At 40.0% G+C, this 20,790-nt stretch overlaps 1 protein-coding gene across 1 annotated transcript in view; it reads left to right on the forward strand.

Annotated features, from left to right (window-relative positions):
* Positions 1 to 20,790, forward strand: part of PHEX (phosphate regulating endopeptidase X-linked) — a gene marked incomplete at both ends in the record, with an annotated part of 101,149 nt that overhangs the window by 53,510 nt on the left and 26,849 nt on the right. The window contains 2 exons of the mRNA XM_080344463.1: positions 13,972 to 14,049; positions 15,696 to 15,799. Of these exons, the coding sequence (XP_080200589.1) occupies positions 13,972 to 14,049; positions 15,696 to 15,799 (182 nt within the window). The remainder of the gene's footprint in view (positions 1 to 13,971; positions 14,050 to 15,695; positions 15,800 to 20,790) is intronic.

The following is a 20,790-nucleotide window of genomic DNA, read 5'->3' on the forward strand; positions in this document are numbered from 1 at the left end:
AATTTCCTTAAATTATGTCTGTTAACCTCCCAAATTTTCAGCTGAGATTTCTGATTTAAAAAAAAATAATAGCAAAAGGTTCCTCTTCTTGCCCTTTTAGCCTCCCACTTTTGTAAAGGTCATTAAATTTTGCTCTCATTTGAAGAACAGAGAAATCATTCAAATGAGTGCAGCTCCAAGGGTGTGTCTGGCAACAGTCTTGAGGTACGTGGCCTGTGAGTTACAGAAGCTGAGCAGAAAAATCCCTTGTCAGATGCTGAGGTCACAGGTGAGCTCCAGGCCACCTTGCATCCTCTGAGAAGGATGGCGGATGACAGGGAGGGGGAGAGAGGAGAGCCTTTTGTTTCCCTTACAACAAAGGTGCAGACTGCAGCTATGTCAGCCAAATGGTAATGACAACTGCATTTTGTAACGGGGGGGGGCACAGAGAAAAGGGAGAGCCCGCAACTGAAACTCAGTTGACATGACTCTCATCTTTAAAATGGTAATTTATTGCTGGTGCTCTTCAAAGGGTCATTCAATGGAAGATCACCACTGAGAATTATTCCCTTTCCTGGGCAGCAGCCATTATTTTATTAATCACTTTTTTTTTTTTTTTTTACCTTCCTGAAATGCCATTTGCACTTGAGTTTCACAGGAAGCTTGAAAAAGAGGATTTTACAAAAAGGCCTGTTTTTTGGAAGTTTCCAAATCTTCTGTAAAATTGTCTGTATTGTAGGAAGTTATTTTTTTTTGCTTTACAATGCTATTTTTAAATCATGGGTGATAAGCCAAAAAAAGCTTGTTTTTCCTCTAATAAGATTTTTCTGTAGTATTATTAACCTCTTTAGGCCATGGAGCACAAATCTCAAGGTCACTGTGCAATCATTTTTTGCCTACTGAACTTGCCTGCTGCTTGGCTTTATTTCTCTCTAAGGAAGTTGTATGTATACGCAAAATTTGTTTTCTTCACATGTCTCTGAGTCTGAAGACTGAGGCAAGAAGACCACAGGAAAATGTAAGGATAGTGCCTAGCTATAGGTGTTTCTCTCAGGCAGTGTTTAGGTACCTTTGTTTAGCCTGCAGGGTTTGTTCTGCTGCTTTAGAGAGCTACAGCAAACCTCCCAGGATAATGCAGTGTAATTTAGGCCAATAGCCCTTAGGAAATCAAGAGCCATCTGTACAAGCCCCTGATTTAACAAAGTGTAGGTACTTTAAATGAGGTAGGTGTCCATGGATTATTCCACTGAAGCCATTTGCTTCTCAGCTGGAACTTACTGGCCATATCCAGCCCTCCAGTCAACCAGCTGAGCCCCTGCCATCTTTCACAGTTCTTTGTGGTCTCTCCCCCTCCACGTTTGGGTGATTTCACTATGAACATGACAGCCATGCTGCTCAGCTGAGAGGTGCAGTGTCTGTCTCGGACAGTGGCCAAACAGTAGCAGATGTTTAGAGATGAACATAAGGACAGGGTGAGCATAAAGGGACACATTCCTGCTATCCTCTCCTGGCCTCTGACAATCTGCAGCTCAGCTGCCTCCTGAGCCAGAAGTGGTGTCTTTGTATTTATGCATATTTTTCTACTGTGAGTTTGTCTAACAACTTTTTGAATCCATGACAGTTTTGTCATCGGCAGCTTCCCAAGGCAATGAGTTCCACTGCCTCACTGTGTTCTATGTGAGAAAGCATCTCCTTTTGCTTGTCTGGAAAATGTTGTGTTCTTCCCCTATGTTCTTGTAGTGGGGAAATCAGAGAATCATCATTGCCTGTTCTTTTCTTGTGCTCTCTCTTGCTTCCATATAACCCTGCCACAGTAATACATTCATGGAGTATGCAGCCTCCTGCATGTGTTCGCATAGACCATCCAGGCCCTGCACTAGATACAGTTCTGAAAAATAACTTTTCATCAAGATCTGAGGCATACCCAGAAAAAGGCCAGACACTACAGCTTCAGGAGCTGAAAATAATCTTGCTTAATGCCATGCTGATTACTGGGTACTCTGCAAAAAGAAGAAATGCCTGTTGTGCTTTGTGGTGTCTGTGGATTCCTCCTATGCAAAATAATGCAAAAATATGACAGAAGAACCAGCTCAACACCTCCCATATCTCAAGTGGGATTTTTCTGGAATGAAGGCCAGCACAAGGCTGACAGAACAATACTTTGTAAAAGAGGGGGATGGAGTTCAAAAACCAAACATCGCAAGAGACCTTTTACAGGTACTTTTAAGATTACTTTATACCTTTGTTTCAAGAATCTCAGAGGACTTCACAAAGTGTAAGACTGCTTCAGAGCACTAATAGAAGCTGCCAGAGTCACTTCAGAAGAGCTAGGAAGGGGAGAAATTTCCAAAGGCGCTAGTTGCATTTAAGCACCTCATTCCTGTTCAAAAGCCAATGGAATGGCTTCTGACTTCCAGTTTTACTAGGAAGTTTGATTCAAATCTTCTTGAAAGACCCTCGTCATTTCTAAACTGGTAAACATATTTCTGCTTAGTGCCAACTGAAACTTGGCCACACTTTTCCTTTGTGGAAATGAACTTTCTGAAATTAGGGTAGTCTTTGGCTGGATTCAAAAATTTGAGGTCCTGACCATATGGTAGCAGTTGCACTGCAGGGAGAAATGAGCAAGTCTCCTGATAAAGCTGAAATATGTGTTGGATTGGAGAAGAGGCAGAGTCACATTTTTACTCTTTTCCTACATGTCTGCAGTTTCCTTGGGCATTAAATGTATCACAGGAGCTTATCTTCATGGTGTAACTCATCTTAATCCTACTATGTGCCTTGGACATGTGAAGAAAAGGGGACAACTCAGTGGGAAGCAGGAAGTGAAGCAGATGCTGCAGGGCTCAGAAATTATGTTGGGGATTTGAAAACTTTGCTCTACTTACCCAGTCTGGATTTTGGTTGGGACACTGAGGCTGCCAATCCCACACCGACCTTGAGATAGCTGTTTGTAAAATGCCAATGTTTAGAGTAACATTTTTCACTTGGAAGATTCCAAGAATGCAAGGTACTTTACTTCTAGCATAGAAGTCTTACACACTCTCCTCTGAACAAAAATAAACCTTCACTTTCCATCACATTAAAAACATTTTTTTTTCTTTAAAGCCAAATATTTATTTCTCATTTCAAACTTTTAATTTTTGAACTCAAAGAATAATCTCTCTCCCATCCTGAATTTAATGTAACTTTCTCAAGAGGACGGGGCTGTTCTTTTCAGTAACCACAGGAGATGTTCATCTCTGTTGGCCAGAGTTGAAAGTATAATAATAGCCATTGCGTGTTTGCTTATCTCTTATCTCTGGGGTTAGGTCTTTGCTGTCAGCTTCTCCCTTGTTATCTGGCTGCTACTACTGCTCACTCAGTTGTGCAGGGATGTCAGTTCCATTAATAATTTGCGCACTGTGCAAACAAATAGTGGAAAACAGGTGAAGGGAGAGGAAATTGTATTTAACCCTGATCTCACAGCTGTCATTTTTCAGACTCAGCCACAACTTTGTAAGGGCAGAATGGGAGCATGGCGTCAAAACACTTGTGACAAATCTCATACTCGAAATAGGAGGAGAGAAACAGATGGATGGACACACCTGCAGATGCCTGGGGTGAACCTGAAACTTTTGTGGCAGAAATGCAACATGATAGAGTTGGCATGCTAAAAGGCAGATTAATTCTTCCAAAGAGCAGGAAGTCCTCTATCACCTGATGGAAGTCTTGGACAGTTTCAGCTTTGACTTTTGTTATCTTTGTTATTTTACCAAGTAAAACTGCCTTCTGTAGTAGAACAGTTACAAAGACATTGTAGTCCCCCAGCTCACCAGTAACAGATATTGAGGTATGGGAGGCTCATCCTCTGTATGGAAGAGGAGCCTACGAGGGTATACACAGATATGTTCTTGGTATTCCCTCTCTGTTCCCAACAAATGTGTGTTTCCTGGCTGTGGTGATTTCCATGTCCTGCATAGGCTTGCCCAAACCACTGAAAGGAAAGCTGCCCCCTCACTGGGAGCAGGCGGGAAGCCTAGCAAGGCTGGGATGTGGGCTGGTGCTCAGGCATGGACCTTTACTCCTTGGACACCAAGCTGTCCAGGACCAGGAGCCTTAGCAGCATTTCAGCTTGCTCGGGTATTGTACTAGTCACAGAGGTCTGAAGCAAAGTTGTGAAATGTTTAAATGGCTTAAAGTACTACTGTTTCTGGAATTTACTTTTAGAGGAGCTTTATCACAAGGAGGTCATCAGACTCAGAAAAGTGCTCCTTTAGTGACCTTTCAGAAGCCAGGATGCTGTTCCTAAGAATAAATGCTTGCTTGACTCCCTCCTTCATGAGGGAGCTGTGAGGTGTCTTGTGCTCAGTTTTCTGGGTAAGTGTTGAGTTCTATCAACGTGGAAATAAATGCAAAAATATAATTTATTTAAATATAAAGTATGCAAAGATTTAGAATAGAGATTTGGTCTTAAGTAGGAAGTAGGGCATTTACTGTGTATGTTTTTTTCTGTATTATGCAGCCGTCTTCTTTGTGTATGTGTGCATCTGCTTTCTCCCCAGTAGTTAAGTGGCACATAGAACTGGTGGTGGCATGCTTACTGGAACACTGCTGGTTGGAGTCCCTGTTCAAGCAAAAGGAATTTCTCCTCAGAGCCAGACAAAACCTGCAAGTCCTGAGCTGAGTAATGCTTATGTTTAGGTCTTCAGTCCCCATTTCAGTTTTAGAGTAGTGTAAGAATGAGTCATGTCTGATCTCAGACAGTCTGATTCTCACTTGTGGCTAGAAATTAAAAGAGAATTTTTCACATTCTATTATTGTTTGGTTGTTTTTTTTTTTTTTTTAAAGTTGTTCTGCAACCTTTGCTAAGCAAAGATAACCTTGAAAATGTTAAATGAATATAAACTGATGCAAGCAGAGGCAAAGGTCAGAAGCTTTCCCTCTCTGGAACAGGTTATTCAGAGTTTTGCAAAAAAACTGCCAAAAGAAATGCTGCAATATTTTGTAACCCATACAGCTGTGATGGGGAGAGCGCTTCCTTGCCCTTTCCTGGTCCCTGGGTCTGTAATTCTCTCAGCGTTCGGTGCCAGCAATCTCAGCAGCACACCGGGCTTTCTGGCTCCCTGGAGACCTTTATTTTGTCAGCCCATTGCTTTTTGTTAAACCTGCTGTTTTCCCAGAGCTAAACAAAAACAGGAGAAAAGGTTTTGCAGCAAGATGGGTGTGTTTCTAGCAAGAGGTGGCATGATAGTGGGAGTACAGGTCAACTAGTGAGGAGCTCTGGCTGTGAGCAGTGAAATGAGTCCAGGAAGGAGTTTCTACAAAAAATGCAACGTTCTTTCTGCAGCTCACTAATATGCCAAAGGCCAGTCAAAGGGGGATTTTTCTTTGTGTCATTGCAAATCCTTAGGATTCTGGTGCAAAATTTGTTGGGTAAGGATATCTAATGTTATTTCAAAAGACAGATAAAGATAATTTGGATTGTGTTTTGTTGTTGTGTGGTGGGGCTTCTTTGGCATTTTATTTATTTTTGTTTGCTTTTATTTTAAGAGTGAATTTTATTGGAAAACACAGAGCATTGACTGAAAATAAAGGCATGAGGAGGGTATAGTCTTCCAAAGCGCTAAGGAAGTGTCTAAGCTTAACTCAGGTGCGTGAGCTATTAGAGCCATGTCAAAGGCAACTTAGCAGTATGCACCACGAGGCACACATATACTCATACCAGCACATTACTAATGATGCTCTGTTGCTTCAGAGCACAACACTTGCTTCTGGCTCATTTGAAGTGCAGCTGAAGGATCTCCTAGCTGTGTGCACAAACCCTGGTGTAGTTATGCCCTAAGTGATCCACAGATGCATAGAGGCGAATCCAGTGCAGAAATCCTCATGCTGGAGGGAACCTGTCACTGCTGGTGTGGTGACATGGTGCCATAGCTGGACCTAACATAGGCTGAGTCAGTTTGAATATGTGTGCACCATCCTTTCTTCTGGCCTACAGGTGTGATCCTAGCTTCACAGAGAACCCAGAGGCACTTAAAACTGACTAAGGAGCTTTGGACAGTGATGGTTAGATGTTAAATACATCTTTTGGCAGGTATTCAGTTGTGCTGGTCTGCTGTACAAGTACATTTATGCAATGTGTAATCACAGAGGAAGATATTTGCTGTGTGCCATGAAGAAATGTATTTAAATTATAGTGCTGTGGTTCTGCTGGTGAAAGACAGCATTTATGTCTGTCATATATAATGTTCTATGTATAAAATAGTAGAATTGTGATAACTGTCATACCAAGATTACAAATAGAAGATGGAATTAAAATAAAATGGACAAATGAATTCCATAGCAAAATTAAGCGTTGCGGGCAGCAGAATGAGTTTGGAACAAAGCTGGTAGGAGAAAATATGAGTAGGTATATTATTTATATTGCTGCATTGAACTAGTGAGTTATGCTTGAGAAAATATCACAGTGAATTTGTATTTTTATATAAGTAAGGCTCTTTCAGATTTTCTGTAATTTAGTTCAATTCTATTGCTAAAAAATAAATAAATGTGGGATTAGTTTAAACTGAAAAATTAATTCCACTGAAATTACTGTCACAGTGCTTGAACCGATGATTGAGTCTCTGTCTTCTAGAGAGCCAGAAGCAAAAGGGATTTAGGACAGGAAAGAGTAGCACTAATGTACATGACTGCTTTTTCTGACTCTGTTCTGTGCATGGCAGTCCTGTTAAAACTTTGGTTCTTGCAACTTTATGGTTAGTCATAATAATATCATCTTGATAGCTAGTGGATATTAAAACTGAATATATAACCTCAACTAACAAACAGTTTGCTTAGAATTTTTTTGTTCGTTTTCCCCTTCTTTTCCTAGGAACATAATGTACGGTGTGGTCCCTTTTTAAGTGTACTAGGTAATATTTTCTTGTCAGGAAGTTTACTTTGAGTGAGGCTTTGGTTTCAAAAGCTGATTCAGAGAAAGGGGTGAACAAATGTAACACACAATCCTGTCAGGGAATCCACAGACCCACCGTAGTCCCCCACACAATCCCTTTGCTGTTCCTTCTCTGCTTTCCTACATCATGTGTTTCCAGCAATTGTCTTGTGCTGGTTCCAGCACTTGCTAATTCTCTCTGTGTAGTGACTCAGCTCATTGATGTGGCAGAAAAATAGCAGGGGAAAAACCTGGATAGATTTCTGCCATGTTAGTGAACTCAGTGATCTCCCAGAATGATGCAGCAAGGAGCTGCGGCAGTTTATAGAGGCTGTGGGTGCAGCCAGCATGGCCAGAAGGGAGAACAGAGATGAGAGAAATGAGGGAGAAGACCAAGGACGAGGACTTCTTTGGTTTTTTTTTTTTTTTAATCATTTGCCGGTAGAAAGCTTTTAAATGGACACAGTCACTTTTGAAACCACAGTGTGTATTTAACTGAAAACAATTTCATGTGTACTTCAAATATGTGTTTATTCACAAAAGTCACTTGATTTATTTTTTTCCCCCCTCCCCGGGCTCAGGCTGTTACAAAGCCAGAGCAATAGCTGTATTTTCTGTCTTCATAACTGATTAATATAAAACATTCAAAACAATTATTGAAATATGTAGGGGAGGGTTATGGTACAGCATGAGGTGTTGGTATGTGAAATATTATTAAATGAAACACTAGCTCTGAAAAATATTGAAAATTTACACAGTTTGTATTGTTCTGATATGTTTAAAAATAAATAGTTGGATAATTAGCTATATTCTGGAGTGCGCTTAAAATTATCATTTCAGACCAAGTGTTCGTTTTTGAGTTGCTGCTGTACTTGTGTTTGCACTTGACATTTCATGTGGCCTCTCCATAGGAAATAAAATACACCATTAAGGTGAGCCCAGTCCATCTCCCACTCAAGTCAGTGTGTCACACTCCCTATTGATATCTGTAAGACTGGGCTTTAGCCTTGTGATGGAACTTTCCTGTGTTTTACCAAGATCCATCAATGTACTTTACTAGTTTTTCTATACATAAAACCTAAATAAGTGGATAAATGGATGCAGCGATATTTATGCAGCAATTTTACCAGATGGCTCTTGAATCATCTGTTCTCAATGAAAAATGAAAAGACCAGACACGTACATAAAGGCTGAATTAATCTTTGCAATTAAATGGAACATTGCTTTGCCGTGAATGATTTTAGCTTTCAGAATGTATTTCATGCTATTTTTTCAGTGATCTGTAATTGTATTAGTTTTTTATATTTTTAGAAGCTTGAAAATTATCTTCACAAAGTTATTTTGAGTCAAGCTGATATACAGAAGATCCATGTCAGACTCATAAAACTTTGTCGAGGGTGAGATATACGTTTTGTTTTCTACAGTAAGTACAATGTGTCAGTACTTGGTGTTGCTAACAGGCCTACAAAATATCAAAATCATACTCTGATGGGCAAAAAAGGCTCTCAGAAGGCTCATATTCCAAGTTCAGTTGCCAAATGAGAATTTGACTAGAGTGGAAACAGAGTTGCTTTGTAGCATTGAAACATGTGTTGTCCCATTTTGGCAAGTTGTTAAGTCAAGAGTGAAAGGTCTTAATAAACAAATTTTGTCTCTGTAGTAAACTGACTTGCAGTGTTCTCATTGTGACAGAAAGACATATTGATGAGAAAATCCTGACTGTGTTGAAATCAGTGGGCAAACTTAGTGTAACCAGCAGTGGAGGGTGCAGTCCTGCTCCAGGTCTTCTGCTGTGGGAGCCTACTCTCCCTGCTGTGGGGACAGAAAACAGCTATCACGACATATTGTAAAGCATGTCACTGCTCTGTGTCAGCCCCTGCAAGAGCCTCTCACTGTTGGTGGCAGGAGAGGAAGCCTGCAGAGATGAGTTATCTTAATTTACCCGACAGCCTAAGATAGGCTGAGTACTTAACAATAGCCAGGGGAAATACCCCATTGGCCCTTTTCTTCCTATGAACATGGTTATTTAATATGTGAATTAGAGATAGGAATTAAATGAGCCTTTAAACCATAAAAAGTTGTGCATGGTGCGTTTATGGCAGATTCGTGTACAATTACCATGTAGCTGGTTCCTGTACATTTGTCACATTTAATCTGCTTTCCCCCTCTATGTGTGCATGTCTCCTGGAAGGCTGGTCTCTTAAACATAGTTTTAATCTTGTCAAGGGGAAAATACTGACTTCATTATCAAAGAGCAAGCCAGTTGTAGAAGAGTTTTCCACTTTCTTGTGCTGAAGAAGTAGTCTTTGAACTACTGTTAAATATTACTCAAGTGAACAGAGAAGATAGCAAGGGAAGCAAGAGACTTTGAGCATGCAAATTTAGAAACTTGCTCTTAATACAATGCTTTCTAACGTGTCTGTTGTGTAAATAAAATGGGCTGTGTGTTGGTTTCAGCTGAACAGGCTTGGTACTAATGCAAAGTCCCTGGGAGGAATCCCAGTTGGAGGGATTCCCAAAGACTTCATAGGACTTCTTATGTCCTCTCACGTGTTTTGCTTTAGCTATGGGAAACAGTTCCCTCCACCAGGTGCCGCATGTTCTTCACTGTCAGCATCAGGGAACTTACAGATGTGCCACAGCCTTCTGGTCTGCCACCCATGCTTCCTGCCCAAAGTGCTGGCATGGGCTGTGTAGGCCTGGACCTCATCTGAGGCTGGACTCAGGATGTTGGGGGCAGACCTTTAAAAAGAGAGCTGTGCTTGTTGTTTCAGATCAAGCAAGATCATTCCTCTGTTCCTTCCACACCAGTATGCACTACATGGTGGTGATAAGGTGGCTCTGAGACAGTAGCTTGGTAGGATCTCTGAGGAACATGGCACACCTCTACATTTTTTACTGCATCACACATATCGTTAGGACCAATTTGAGACACATTCCTTTTCTGGGAGAAGCTGTATAGCAAAGTGTGGATTGCATCTGACAACCTCATAACAGTTTGCCCTTCATCAGCTCTTGCTCTAGATATTCTCAAAAAGGCTCCTAATATATGTGCTTAATTTGTGATTTTAGATGGTGCAGAAGCTTTGTAATGGTATTTAAGCATGTACCTATGTTTTCTAATAACAGATTAACTTGCTGGTGTAGTAACAAAGTGTACTTTCCTGCATCTGTTATCCTACATGACTGGTGGAATATTTAAGAAGGCATTGGAATTACAGTGGTAGTAAGGTCTATGCAGTGTTAGTAAGGTCTAGCTTAGAGTTTGGTCATTACAGAATATATAGTTGTCTGTGTGTCTTGCTCAGACTTCTAAAATATACATCTTGTGGCAAAAACTTCTAAATAACAAATACAATAAAGTTGCATTTACCCTTATAGAATCATAGAATCATTTCAGTTGGAAGAGAGCCTCAAGATCGTCAAGTCCACCCATAACCTAACGTAACTCTAGCACTAAACCATGTCCCTAAGAATCTTGTCTAAACACCTTCTAAACAGCTCCAGGGATGGTAACTCCACCACTTCCCTGGGCAGCCTGTTCCAATGCCTGACAACCCTTTCCATGAAGAACTTTTTCCTGATAGCCAATCTAAGCCTCCCTTGGCACAACGAGGCCATTTCCTCTTGTCCTATCACTTGCTACTTGGGAGAAGAGGCCGTGCTACAAACTCCTTTCAGGTGGTTGTAGACAGTGATAAGGTCTCCCTTCAGCCTCCTTTTCTCCAGGTTATATCTCTTACAAAATAGAGACAGCTTTAGCCATTCCTAAAACATCAAAGTGCTACAAGCAACATTAGCTTTTGAGTTTGCTTTCAAAAAACTCTTTGAGACAAACTCTGTTATTTACTAGGGTTTTGTGTATGCCTTATAACAAAATATATCAGTAGTGTCTGACCATTTTTCCTTGTATGTGGAAATTTTATGCTCATGACATCAATTGTCAAAGACAGAAAGCAGGAGTATGGGTGGCCTGACAAGTGAGCCCAGCTCTCCTGAAGTAGTCCAGTTGGGAGAACTCTTCCCATCTTCCTTTTCTGATGCAGCAGGGCCATGAAAAGACTAAAGGATTTAAGTGTCACTAAAATATAAAATTAATATTAAATATTCATTATATAATTATCTATGATATTATAAGATTATATATGATATTTAAGTTGGCTGATGTCAGACCTGCTATTAAGGAGCCTGGAGGAATCATACTCACCCTTGGAAATATTTGTTTAAGTAATGGAATCTAAAAGGGACAAAACCTGGCAGTTCTAAGCTGCTGTTCTCAGTGGGCTGCTGTGGAAGGAGACTGAGATGAATATGGCAGATATGTGCTTCAATGAGAGTGGTGGAACAATGGCACAGGTTGCCCAGAGAGGTGGTAGATGCCCCATCCCTGGAAACATTCAGGTCAGGCTGGACGGGGCTCTGAACAACCTGATGTAGTTGAAGATGCCCCTGCTCATTGCAGGGGAGTTGGAGCGAATGACCTTTAAAGGTCCTTTTCAAGCCAAACTAATCTATGATCCACGTGGTGGAGATAGACATACTGTGGTCATAATCAGACAATTAGCACCATGAGTTTGAGGGCAGGACTCATCTGTGCTTCTTTCAGTAAAGCTGCACTGCGAGATCTAGTCTGGCTTCATAGTCATCTGCATTTAGAGAGACCAAGGTGTGATTTATTTGCTTCTATTTGGAAGGCAGTCTATAAATAGAGCATTTTTAAAGGATATAATATAGCTCAAAGCCAAAAGTGTTATTTTATGTGCCAAAAGACAATCAACAATTTTTGATTGACATTGTACTGGCTATATCATTGGTGAATTGACAGTGTATTAACATACTTATCTTTTTTTAAAAAACACTGTTGATTTTTTTTTTTTTTTTGCAAGTTGCACTAAAAATTGTTTTTAAAGGTTTTACTCTTCATCATATAAGTTAGTTTTTAAATGAAATCTGTTTAATCAAAATGCTAAGGGGCTCAATTTAGTAAATTCGAAAGAGAGGCTACTGTAGGTGATCCATTAGATGGGTACTCTTGAACACACACACAGAAAGTTTGAGAGCCACTGAGCTTATTTAAGCAGCTGACTTAGTAAAAACTAAAACTGATTAGTTTTGTGCTTTGCCTTCTCAAGGCTAGTATAACAACTAGGATTGAAACATTTCAAATGGAAAATGGAAATTTTCCAGTTCTTTGCAAAGGTCAGTCACTTGGACCTAGCAACACCACAAGGAAAAACACATACATTTTTGATCATATACAAACTTGCAAAGGAACTGTGCTCCTTCTCCACACCTCTGCTTTTTATCCCCTGTGAGGCATTTAAAATATCTTGAAAAGCTGCTGTAGCTTCTGAAAAAATGAGAAAACATTATCTCAAAAGTTAATTTGGCTCATTTCATATTTTCTGTTCATCATTTGTTTTCCATTGTGTTTTTTTTATCATCAGGGTTATTTGCATGATGATTGGATCTTTTTTTGCTGCAGAGTTCATCAGCTTCTGCTGTTAATTTCCTACCTGAAGTTGTAATCTTCTGTTTGTGACATCTTAATTATCTCAACCACAGTTAGTTGTGATGTCACAAATGGAGGGATTATGACTTTGCATTGGAAATGAGATTGAGAAATTGAAGCATTTCTTCTTGAAAAATAAGAGACAAAATAATTTTGGTTAAATGGAGGCAATCCTCCATCAGCTTCCTTCTTATAGTCAAGGAACAGATGTTTCTCATTCTTGCTGTCATAGGAGGCCCTGTTGTATTGAGATACTATGGAAGTGAAGAAAGGAGCAAGGATTTCCATGTGGAGGAATGGGAATTTTCCTCTGAACAGCCACTCTGTGCAGTAAAAGAGAAATAGAAGTCAGTGGGGCCCCAGAGAGGTCTGGGCTCTGCTCACAGAAAGCAGAATGTGGAGTTGGTATGGCTGCAGCTGGTTCAAAGGCTAATCCATTTATTGCATTTCATATCTCACAATATTTGTTTGTATTTAGCTATTTGAGTTTGAAGAACAAATCTCTGGAAGAAAATTTTTGAGGAGTGCAGGGAATTTCAAAGACTTAAGGAGAAATTACATTCAGCATCCTGAGAACATAAGAAGTGGCTTTGTGCTATCATAGTCCATCATAGCTTTAATTTATTCTATGGACTTTCCATACTTTTTTTTTTTCTTTGTGTGTTGTCTTATCCTTGTGTATCCTTCTGCTTTTCTTCTGGAAACACGTTGTTTCCACAGAGATACTTGGTGGCCTGCTGGTATTTCTATGAGGACATTACTGAGGCTGTTTATATACTCATGCGATAGATTTACAAAGTGGGAATGCTCATCTACAGCTCCTATCACTTCACACCAGTCTTTACACAAATTCTGCATAAACAGTGGGACCAAGTCATGACTGAAAGAGGAAAAAACCCCAAAGTTAATGAAAAGGGAAGTATCTCATTTTTACACCTTTACTGATGTTAGGGAAAGGGCAAAGACTGTAAAGTAGATGGATAAAAGTGGAGAATGAAATGAAGATTAGCCATGTGATTTTAGGAAAGTACAGTGTCCTTCAGAAAAGCGTGCACCCATCCTCAGGTGTGAATGGAAGCAACCCTCAGTGGAAATAAGCAAGTCTGCACTTGCTGAGACCCAAGTTCATCCATGTCTGTGTATTAAATCTATTTTAACAGTTGGATGTGTACCAGCTACTGCACCATAGTGAAACAGGTTATTTCTTGTAATCTTTTGGAAAATGTTGTAAAAACAGGCATTTGACCATCTGATTATCACGAAAACCAGTAGGGAAAATCAGCTGTTAAGATTTTGCACTCAAACACATTGCTGTAAGTCTACAAAATCTCTGCAGGCAGCAACAGATCCACTGTGATAGTCTGACAACAGAAACTGGACCCTCCACATTGTGATGCAAAGCTCATTTGTGGCACCAAGTTTCTAAGCAAGTCTGTTTGAAGTTGAATTAGAATGCCTTCAGGGAGGCATAGTGATATGAAGTAGAAATAGAACTGGGAAAAAAGCCATATGCTGAGTAATAGTTATATCTGTTAACACCTTTTTTTTTTTTTTTTCTTTTTCAAAGGCAAAAGCAGTTATGGCAAAAGTGGGTTACCCTCAGTTTATAATGAATGACACATATATTAATGAAGACATCAAAACAGTAAGTGTCAGACTTGCAGCTTTCTTTTACATATTGCAGCCATTCTTTGCTCTGTTCCTCTGCTGTCTAAAATCAAAGCTCCTCTTTTGTTTGACATGCATCTGGAGTTCTGCTTGTCTGGTTATTTTTAGACATTGAATTAAGTATGCTAGCTCTCTCGTCTAAGTTGTCAGTGCCAGTGTGTCTAGGCAAGATGACCATGAGGCCTGCTGGGAGTAAAATAAACGTGGGTGCAAAGAGACCCTTCCTGCTACTAAGCATTTTAAAGGTTAAACATACACCATCATAAATTTTGTGTTTAGTTATAAAAATGAAAAAAACCCAAAGGCATTTCTCCTAAAAGTAATGATCTTCAAAAATACTGATGCATTTTTCCTCAGAAGATCACAATTCATGATGCCCTACATGTGCTCTCCTCACCTCTCCAGGCTATGAATTTTGTTTATGATTGTTGCTTATAATCATGCCTAGAGGTCCTAACTAACTAGACAGGCCTACTGTACTGGCTGTTAGACAAGGACACTGTGGGGAAATTCCTTTGCGATCGCATATCTGTTCAGACTCAGACAGGAAGGCAGATGGTGAAGAATGGTTTATTTTACCATTTTCCAAAGAGGTAACTGTGGGGTGCATGTGATGAATTGTATTATTGAAAGTCACAGGCAAACTAGAATCACAAATTCAATCTCAAGCCAGTAAAATACAAGAGTGACAGTCATCTTTGCCAGAGAACATGAACAAACACTAAACAGAGACATAATTTATTGGGAAATCTTTGGAGAACCAACTGGACCAGCCTAGTCCTTGTTCCTGGAAAGAGCAGGGCAAGATGGTGCTGTGAAGACAGTGTAATGAGAAGGAGAAGGGTGTGACCAACTTAACCACTCAGCACATGGAAGTATTTGCCCAGATAAATGGTAATGTGAGTGACAAAAACACTTGTTAATCATAGTTGCAAAACCACAGTTTACATCTGAAGTACAGCAAGTCCTAAGGTTATATCCTAGGGGTATATCCTAAGATTGCTTAAAGCTAACGGTTGGGATATCAGCTGGATTTATAAAGTATTAACATTCATTTTTCTTCCATGGTTAGTTGTATGTGTGTGATTGCTATTAGATTTGGAGGCATATGGAAGCATGGAGCCATATGTCTGCAAACATTTAATGTGAAAAACACTAAGAAAGCAGTGGCAGGACCCTCAGAGGGCAGGGTACGAAATATTTGTAATAAAATACAAAACAAACTGAAAATGTGGCCTTGTTACATTTTTGAAAGTGGTTTTAAAATGTACTTTAAAAAATAAAAAAAATTCCTTCTGAAAAAAAGAGGCTGTCTTAACAATAGCCATAGAAATGTGCAGTCTGCAATTCATCATTGTGTATGTCTGACTTACTCAGCACTTTTCTGCACAGGGAAGAGCTTTTTTGGTATTCTAGTCCCTTGTGCAGATCTGTTCAGCCACTGTTTTTTAACTAAGTTCACAAAATATTTATTCTTCCTACCAAGCGTGAACATTATACTTGCTTTGATAATGGCTAAAAAAATTAGGTGATTATGTGGTTTAAAGTAAAAGTTCTGATTGTTCTGGTCATCTTTTGTTTCCTTGGACATGCTTTAAAAATGTCTGTGCTTTATTTACACAGCTCAAGTTTACAGAAAGTGACTATTTTGGCAACGTGTTGCAAACTCGCAAATATGCAGCCCAATCTGATTTCTACTGGCTTAGAAAAGAAGTTCCAAAAACAGAGTGAGTAGACAAAAAGCAAATTTACATAATCTTCTAACAATATTTGAATTTATATTCTTTGTTTTATACTATTTTTAAAATAGAATTATATATGCAGCAATATATTATTATACAAAAAGCCTATGGGCAAACTTCCCAGTTGTTCAGAAATTCCTGTGGATATTTTCTTTGGTAAGTTCTAGGTATCTCTGGTCTGATGCACGCTAGTCATATGCTTGCAGCTTAAACTTTTAAATTCATGAAAAAAGAGGTAATTTAATCTCAATTAAAAATGGATTATGTCTCTTATTCACAGTTAGAATTTGGAATGGTACAGTGGGGATTTATGAAATAAATTTTCTCAGAATGGAACCATTAGTAAGAGAGAACCTTATTATTAGTAATAGCAATCAGCATTGTTGGTTGCCTGCTGTTGATAGCAATCATATGGAATACGACATAATTTAATTTACTTTTATTTATTTATTTATTTATTTATTTGTAAACCTGACAGTGCAAATTGTGTCACACACTGTCATCAAATACAGGACAGAATCAGTCTCTTTTCTTACTGGTGGGTAATCAAATCCTTAAAAGGCAAATTAAAACCTAAACAGAACTTAATTAGTCTAATCATGCTACTTAAAAATGACTCCTTTTACAAAGAGGCTTTGAAATCAGGGCTGCTGCTTAGTTACTGTGGTGGTGTTCCCTTAGGGCTCCAGAAATTCCTACTCAAACTGAAATGTACCTTGTTTTGGGGATGGCTCTGTGTTGTCACTGAGGCAGGTAGAGGATGTCAGCAGGACAGGCTATTCCTGGCTAGTGTGCAGTAATTTGGCCCCATATTTTCGAGGGCTTGTTTATAGCTTTATTTTGATTGTGAATTTTTACCTTCTTGTCACACCCTTCTCTAACATTGCAATGGTTAATCCCAGGGGATGATTTTATGGGCTTTCCTGCAGCCGTGGTTGCCAGGGCTAGATCTCGACAGTATGTTCTCTTCAGACCAACAGTTTCTGTGAGAGCAGCGAAATAACCTCTCTATAGCAGTGGTGATCTGTGACCTTTCTCCTCATGAGCAGTGTTGCAGCAGCTCTAACACAGACCATGCAGATTCTGGACAAAATGGGAAATCTCCCCTGTAAGGAAATTAATTGGTAGGTTATCCCTGACTGTACATCTCAAGGGCTGTAATCTGAGAACTGTCACATCAAGTGGGTATGCTTAAAAAATGAAGTTTTTACCTGACTTCCCACTACAAGATTGAATACTTTCTCATGCTTTTCTTTACTGACTTATTTCAAGGACTACTCAAAAACAGCCCCTCATCACCTTTGCCATGATTTTCTTGTCATCCTGCAGGGCACACACTGGCCTGGAGGATCCCAATTTGATTTTTGGTCTCTTTCCTTTGTCAGCACAGCTACATGCTCTGCCTTCTGCAGGTCTGGGGGTAACCCCCACCTGAGCCCTCAGTCATAATTATTCCTGCTGGGAGTTTATTCTGACTTTGCACCTGCTTGGCAATAAAAAAGGGCTCTGAAAATGATGTGCTTTACACTGTCTGCTTTTGCTATGTCTGCTGAGAGGTACCAAGGCACAGAGAGTCATTACCACCTACAGTAATTTATTTTTGTTTAAAATTTATTGCAATAAACTAATATTTCCTACCCACCAGTCTGAGGCATGTCAAATCTGGCCTTAAAAAATTCAGCACTTGCTACATTTTAACTATTGGACTACTACTTTCTGATGGTCTGATGGTTTCACTTCTTCTTTCTCTCTCTCTTTTTTTTTAATAGAACTCCACAGATCTTGGGTCTACTCTGAAGCTTGACAATGTGTTAATAGAGAATTACCCTTGGGGTTTTATTTCTGTTTGCTCCATTTCTTCTTTTCCCTAGTTCAGTAGCTTTTAGCATAATATTTATATTTAGAAATAGACATAAGATGGTACAAGTTGTGGACTGATAAAGACAAATGAGAAAATGAGTGTTTAAGGAAGTTACCACCCAGTAAAGTAATATTAACCACAAAAGTTAAAACACTATGCTAATTTAGCAGACAGTATGGATTTCTCAGTGATTTTATTTCAAACTGGACTCACTTTCCTTAACATAGTCAACTAAATGCAAATTCAAAATGATAGTTCTCTCAGAGCAACTGCAAAACAGAGAGAGAAGCTGGGAGATCCAAGAAAAAGGAGTTTGGTAAAGCAAGGGGGAATGTGGATACCAAAATGGAAATAAGTTATTCTGCAAATTTAACAGTGTTGTAATCTAAAAAGAGGGGGAAAAACATCCCCCAAAGCAGGAGTAATTATCAAAAATGCTTTATCCTCTGTTTTCCTCCCTCCTCCGTAGCAGTTATCTGCCTTACAGGAAAAAGTAGCACGAAGGGACTCAAGCGAGGCATTGCTGAGGGCATGGATGGGGGGAGATACCTGCCCCAAATGGCACCAAGAAGCTGTAACAAGGCCTCGGGGCATCAGAGCCACCTGCTCTGCTGGTCAATGGACCAGACCTCCCCACAGGCACCGCAGCTGCAGGAGCTGCAACTTGCTGTCCTCAATGCCCACTGTGGATGCCAGCTGCCATCCTAACAGCTGGCTGGGGAGATGGCTGTCATCTTCACAGCTGGCTTTATCAAACAAGAGAAAAAGTGCTCAGATATCAAGAGAGGTGTGCAAAAGGGACTTGTGACGGGAGCTGAGGAATATGATGCATGAAACAGTGCAGGTTGGATGGAGAAGGCTGATTGGAGGAGGCAAGGCTGGAAAATGGGTAGCATGGGATGAAGGGAACCAGGCATGAAGACAATTAAAAGAATCCAGGTGAGACATGACTAGAGCAGAGGGACATGAAAGGCAGGGTGGGGGGAAGTAATGGCCATGTGGGAGGGATAAAGGAGAATCAGGGTTTTAATGGTGTTTGTATCCATTGAGACACATACATTAATGCATGCAAATATACATACACATGTGTGTGTGTATATGTAAACACACACCCACACATTTTTAACAGTGATTGAATCTATCCATCTTAATACTGATATCATATTTGCAAATATCAGGGCGTCAGAGGACTTCTTGGCCATACCACTTCATTATTATTAATCTTTCTTCTCTAAGATTTTTATACCTGGCCAAATCTTTCTTCACAGTTCATTCAACTTTCAGTGCTGGAGATGTAGGCATCTAGTTAGACATATAAGAGGACACAGAGGAAGTGTACTATGAGAAAATTCCTGAGTCTTCTCCAGGACCTGTTTCAGTAAGCCCTGGCTCTTCCCCACTTGCTATCTCAGTGCAGGTCTTATATTTTCTTTCTACAAGGGAAATCTCAAACTTATAAGTGACATGTCTGCAGCATTAAGTTTTGACTGCTGCAGTACTCCATAAGAGCTTAGGGTTTGTTAAGCCTGTTTTTTCCCCCCCCGCCCCCATCCTTCTGCTAATAAATCAAATGCACTGAAGTCGTAACAAGACCTGGAGCCAATTCCCAGGCAACCTGACTTCAAACAGGAGTGAGAGCGCTATTTCTAAATTTGCTTCACCTTAAAATTTAACAGCAACAGCTATTTATTACAGACCTTCATATAGTAATTTGATATATTATTAGATAAGGTCTGTCACTGAAACGTTCAGTCATGTCAAGGACCTCACTGAAAGAAGATGACAAATGAGAGGTGAAGCTGTTCTAGTAGACTGAATGGAATCAGTCTCAGTTATTTCTGCTCTTTTGTGGAAAATGCTTCCTGAATCTTCTCAAGAGTGGGTCAGAAGAGTACAACAAAATGATGGGATGTAAATATGCTCATTGCCAAATGTCTACATGTCAAATATGGAATTTACCAGTATATTCTGCTTGTCACTAGACAGCTCTTGATCCTCATGACTCCTCAGTATGGCTGCAAAGTCTCCTCTTCCTAGCTGCTTAAAAACATAATGAACTCCACATGGGATCATTCTTGAGGCCTTGTTATGAAACAGGGACTTGGAAATAACTTAATTCAGTTTTACAGTGAGAAAACTGAGGCTATTGTCCATCTTTGGCTCATACTAAGCTCAGGAAACAGGATGGGCTCTGTTATTGCTGTGGTAGGTTGTGAAGAAAGCAGCAGTCTCGTCTCAGGATGGGTATGTTGTGATGAGTCTTAGTAGCGTGTCTATGAATGACCACTCTTTGAGTTCCTAGGTCTGAAAGCATGGCTAACAGTGGTATGATGTCCCTCCTCAGTAGCTGTGGACCAAATGTCGACAGTGTTTGCAGTTGCTCTCAGGCAGGGTGAGGTGCTCCTGTGGTGACAAGTACCTGCATCACTGGTTATCTTGTCATCCAGTAAAAATGGGTACAAACTTTTCTGCTAGAGGGGTGTCACTTGGCCATGAAGAGCTCTTTAACACCTGCTTGTGGTGCTTCCTATCTTGAACTAGCTATGGTGAGCCCCTAGGACTGCAGCAGCAAAGAGAATGGGGAGAAGAGGAAAGCACATTAGTTTGTTTTGAAGTATCTGTCTCAGGCCCTTGATCTTGTGACTGGAAATGAGAGCCCCTGTAAGACACTCACTCTAAGAAGGATTTGCAAAAGGGAAGATTTGTTGCCCTGGAAGCCTTTTTCATGCCTGAAAGTTGATGTTTGAGGGAACAAAAAGGCCATTGTAAGTAGAACAAGCCAACAGGGTGAGGTGAAGTCACAATGCTATTTGTCTTTGTTCAAACTCAATAAAATCTAAATGAAAGCCTTTAGTGTTTCAGATGGGCCCCTTTCAGATGGGTCCTCTCCTTGTCAAAAAAGGGACTGAGCCCTCCAGAACCACTACTAGGCCTGGAGAACAGGTGATACAGACAAATAGCAGTTCCTTCAAAGCAGTTCACTGATTGCTGCTGTGAACAAACATGAAATTGAAATGTGATTAATTAAATCCCCTAATTTTTTCTTTATCCCCTCACCATAAGAATTTTTTCTTCAGTCTTCCATTATCTCACTACATGACCTCTGACATTTAAT

The sequence above is a fragment of the Nesoenas mayeri genome (genome assembly GCF_963082525.1).
Source record: "Nesoenas mayeri genome assembly, chromosome: 1".
Taxonomy (NCBI): Eukaryota; Metazoa; Chordata; class Aves; order Columbiformes; family Columbidae; genus Nesoenas; species Nesoenas mayeri.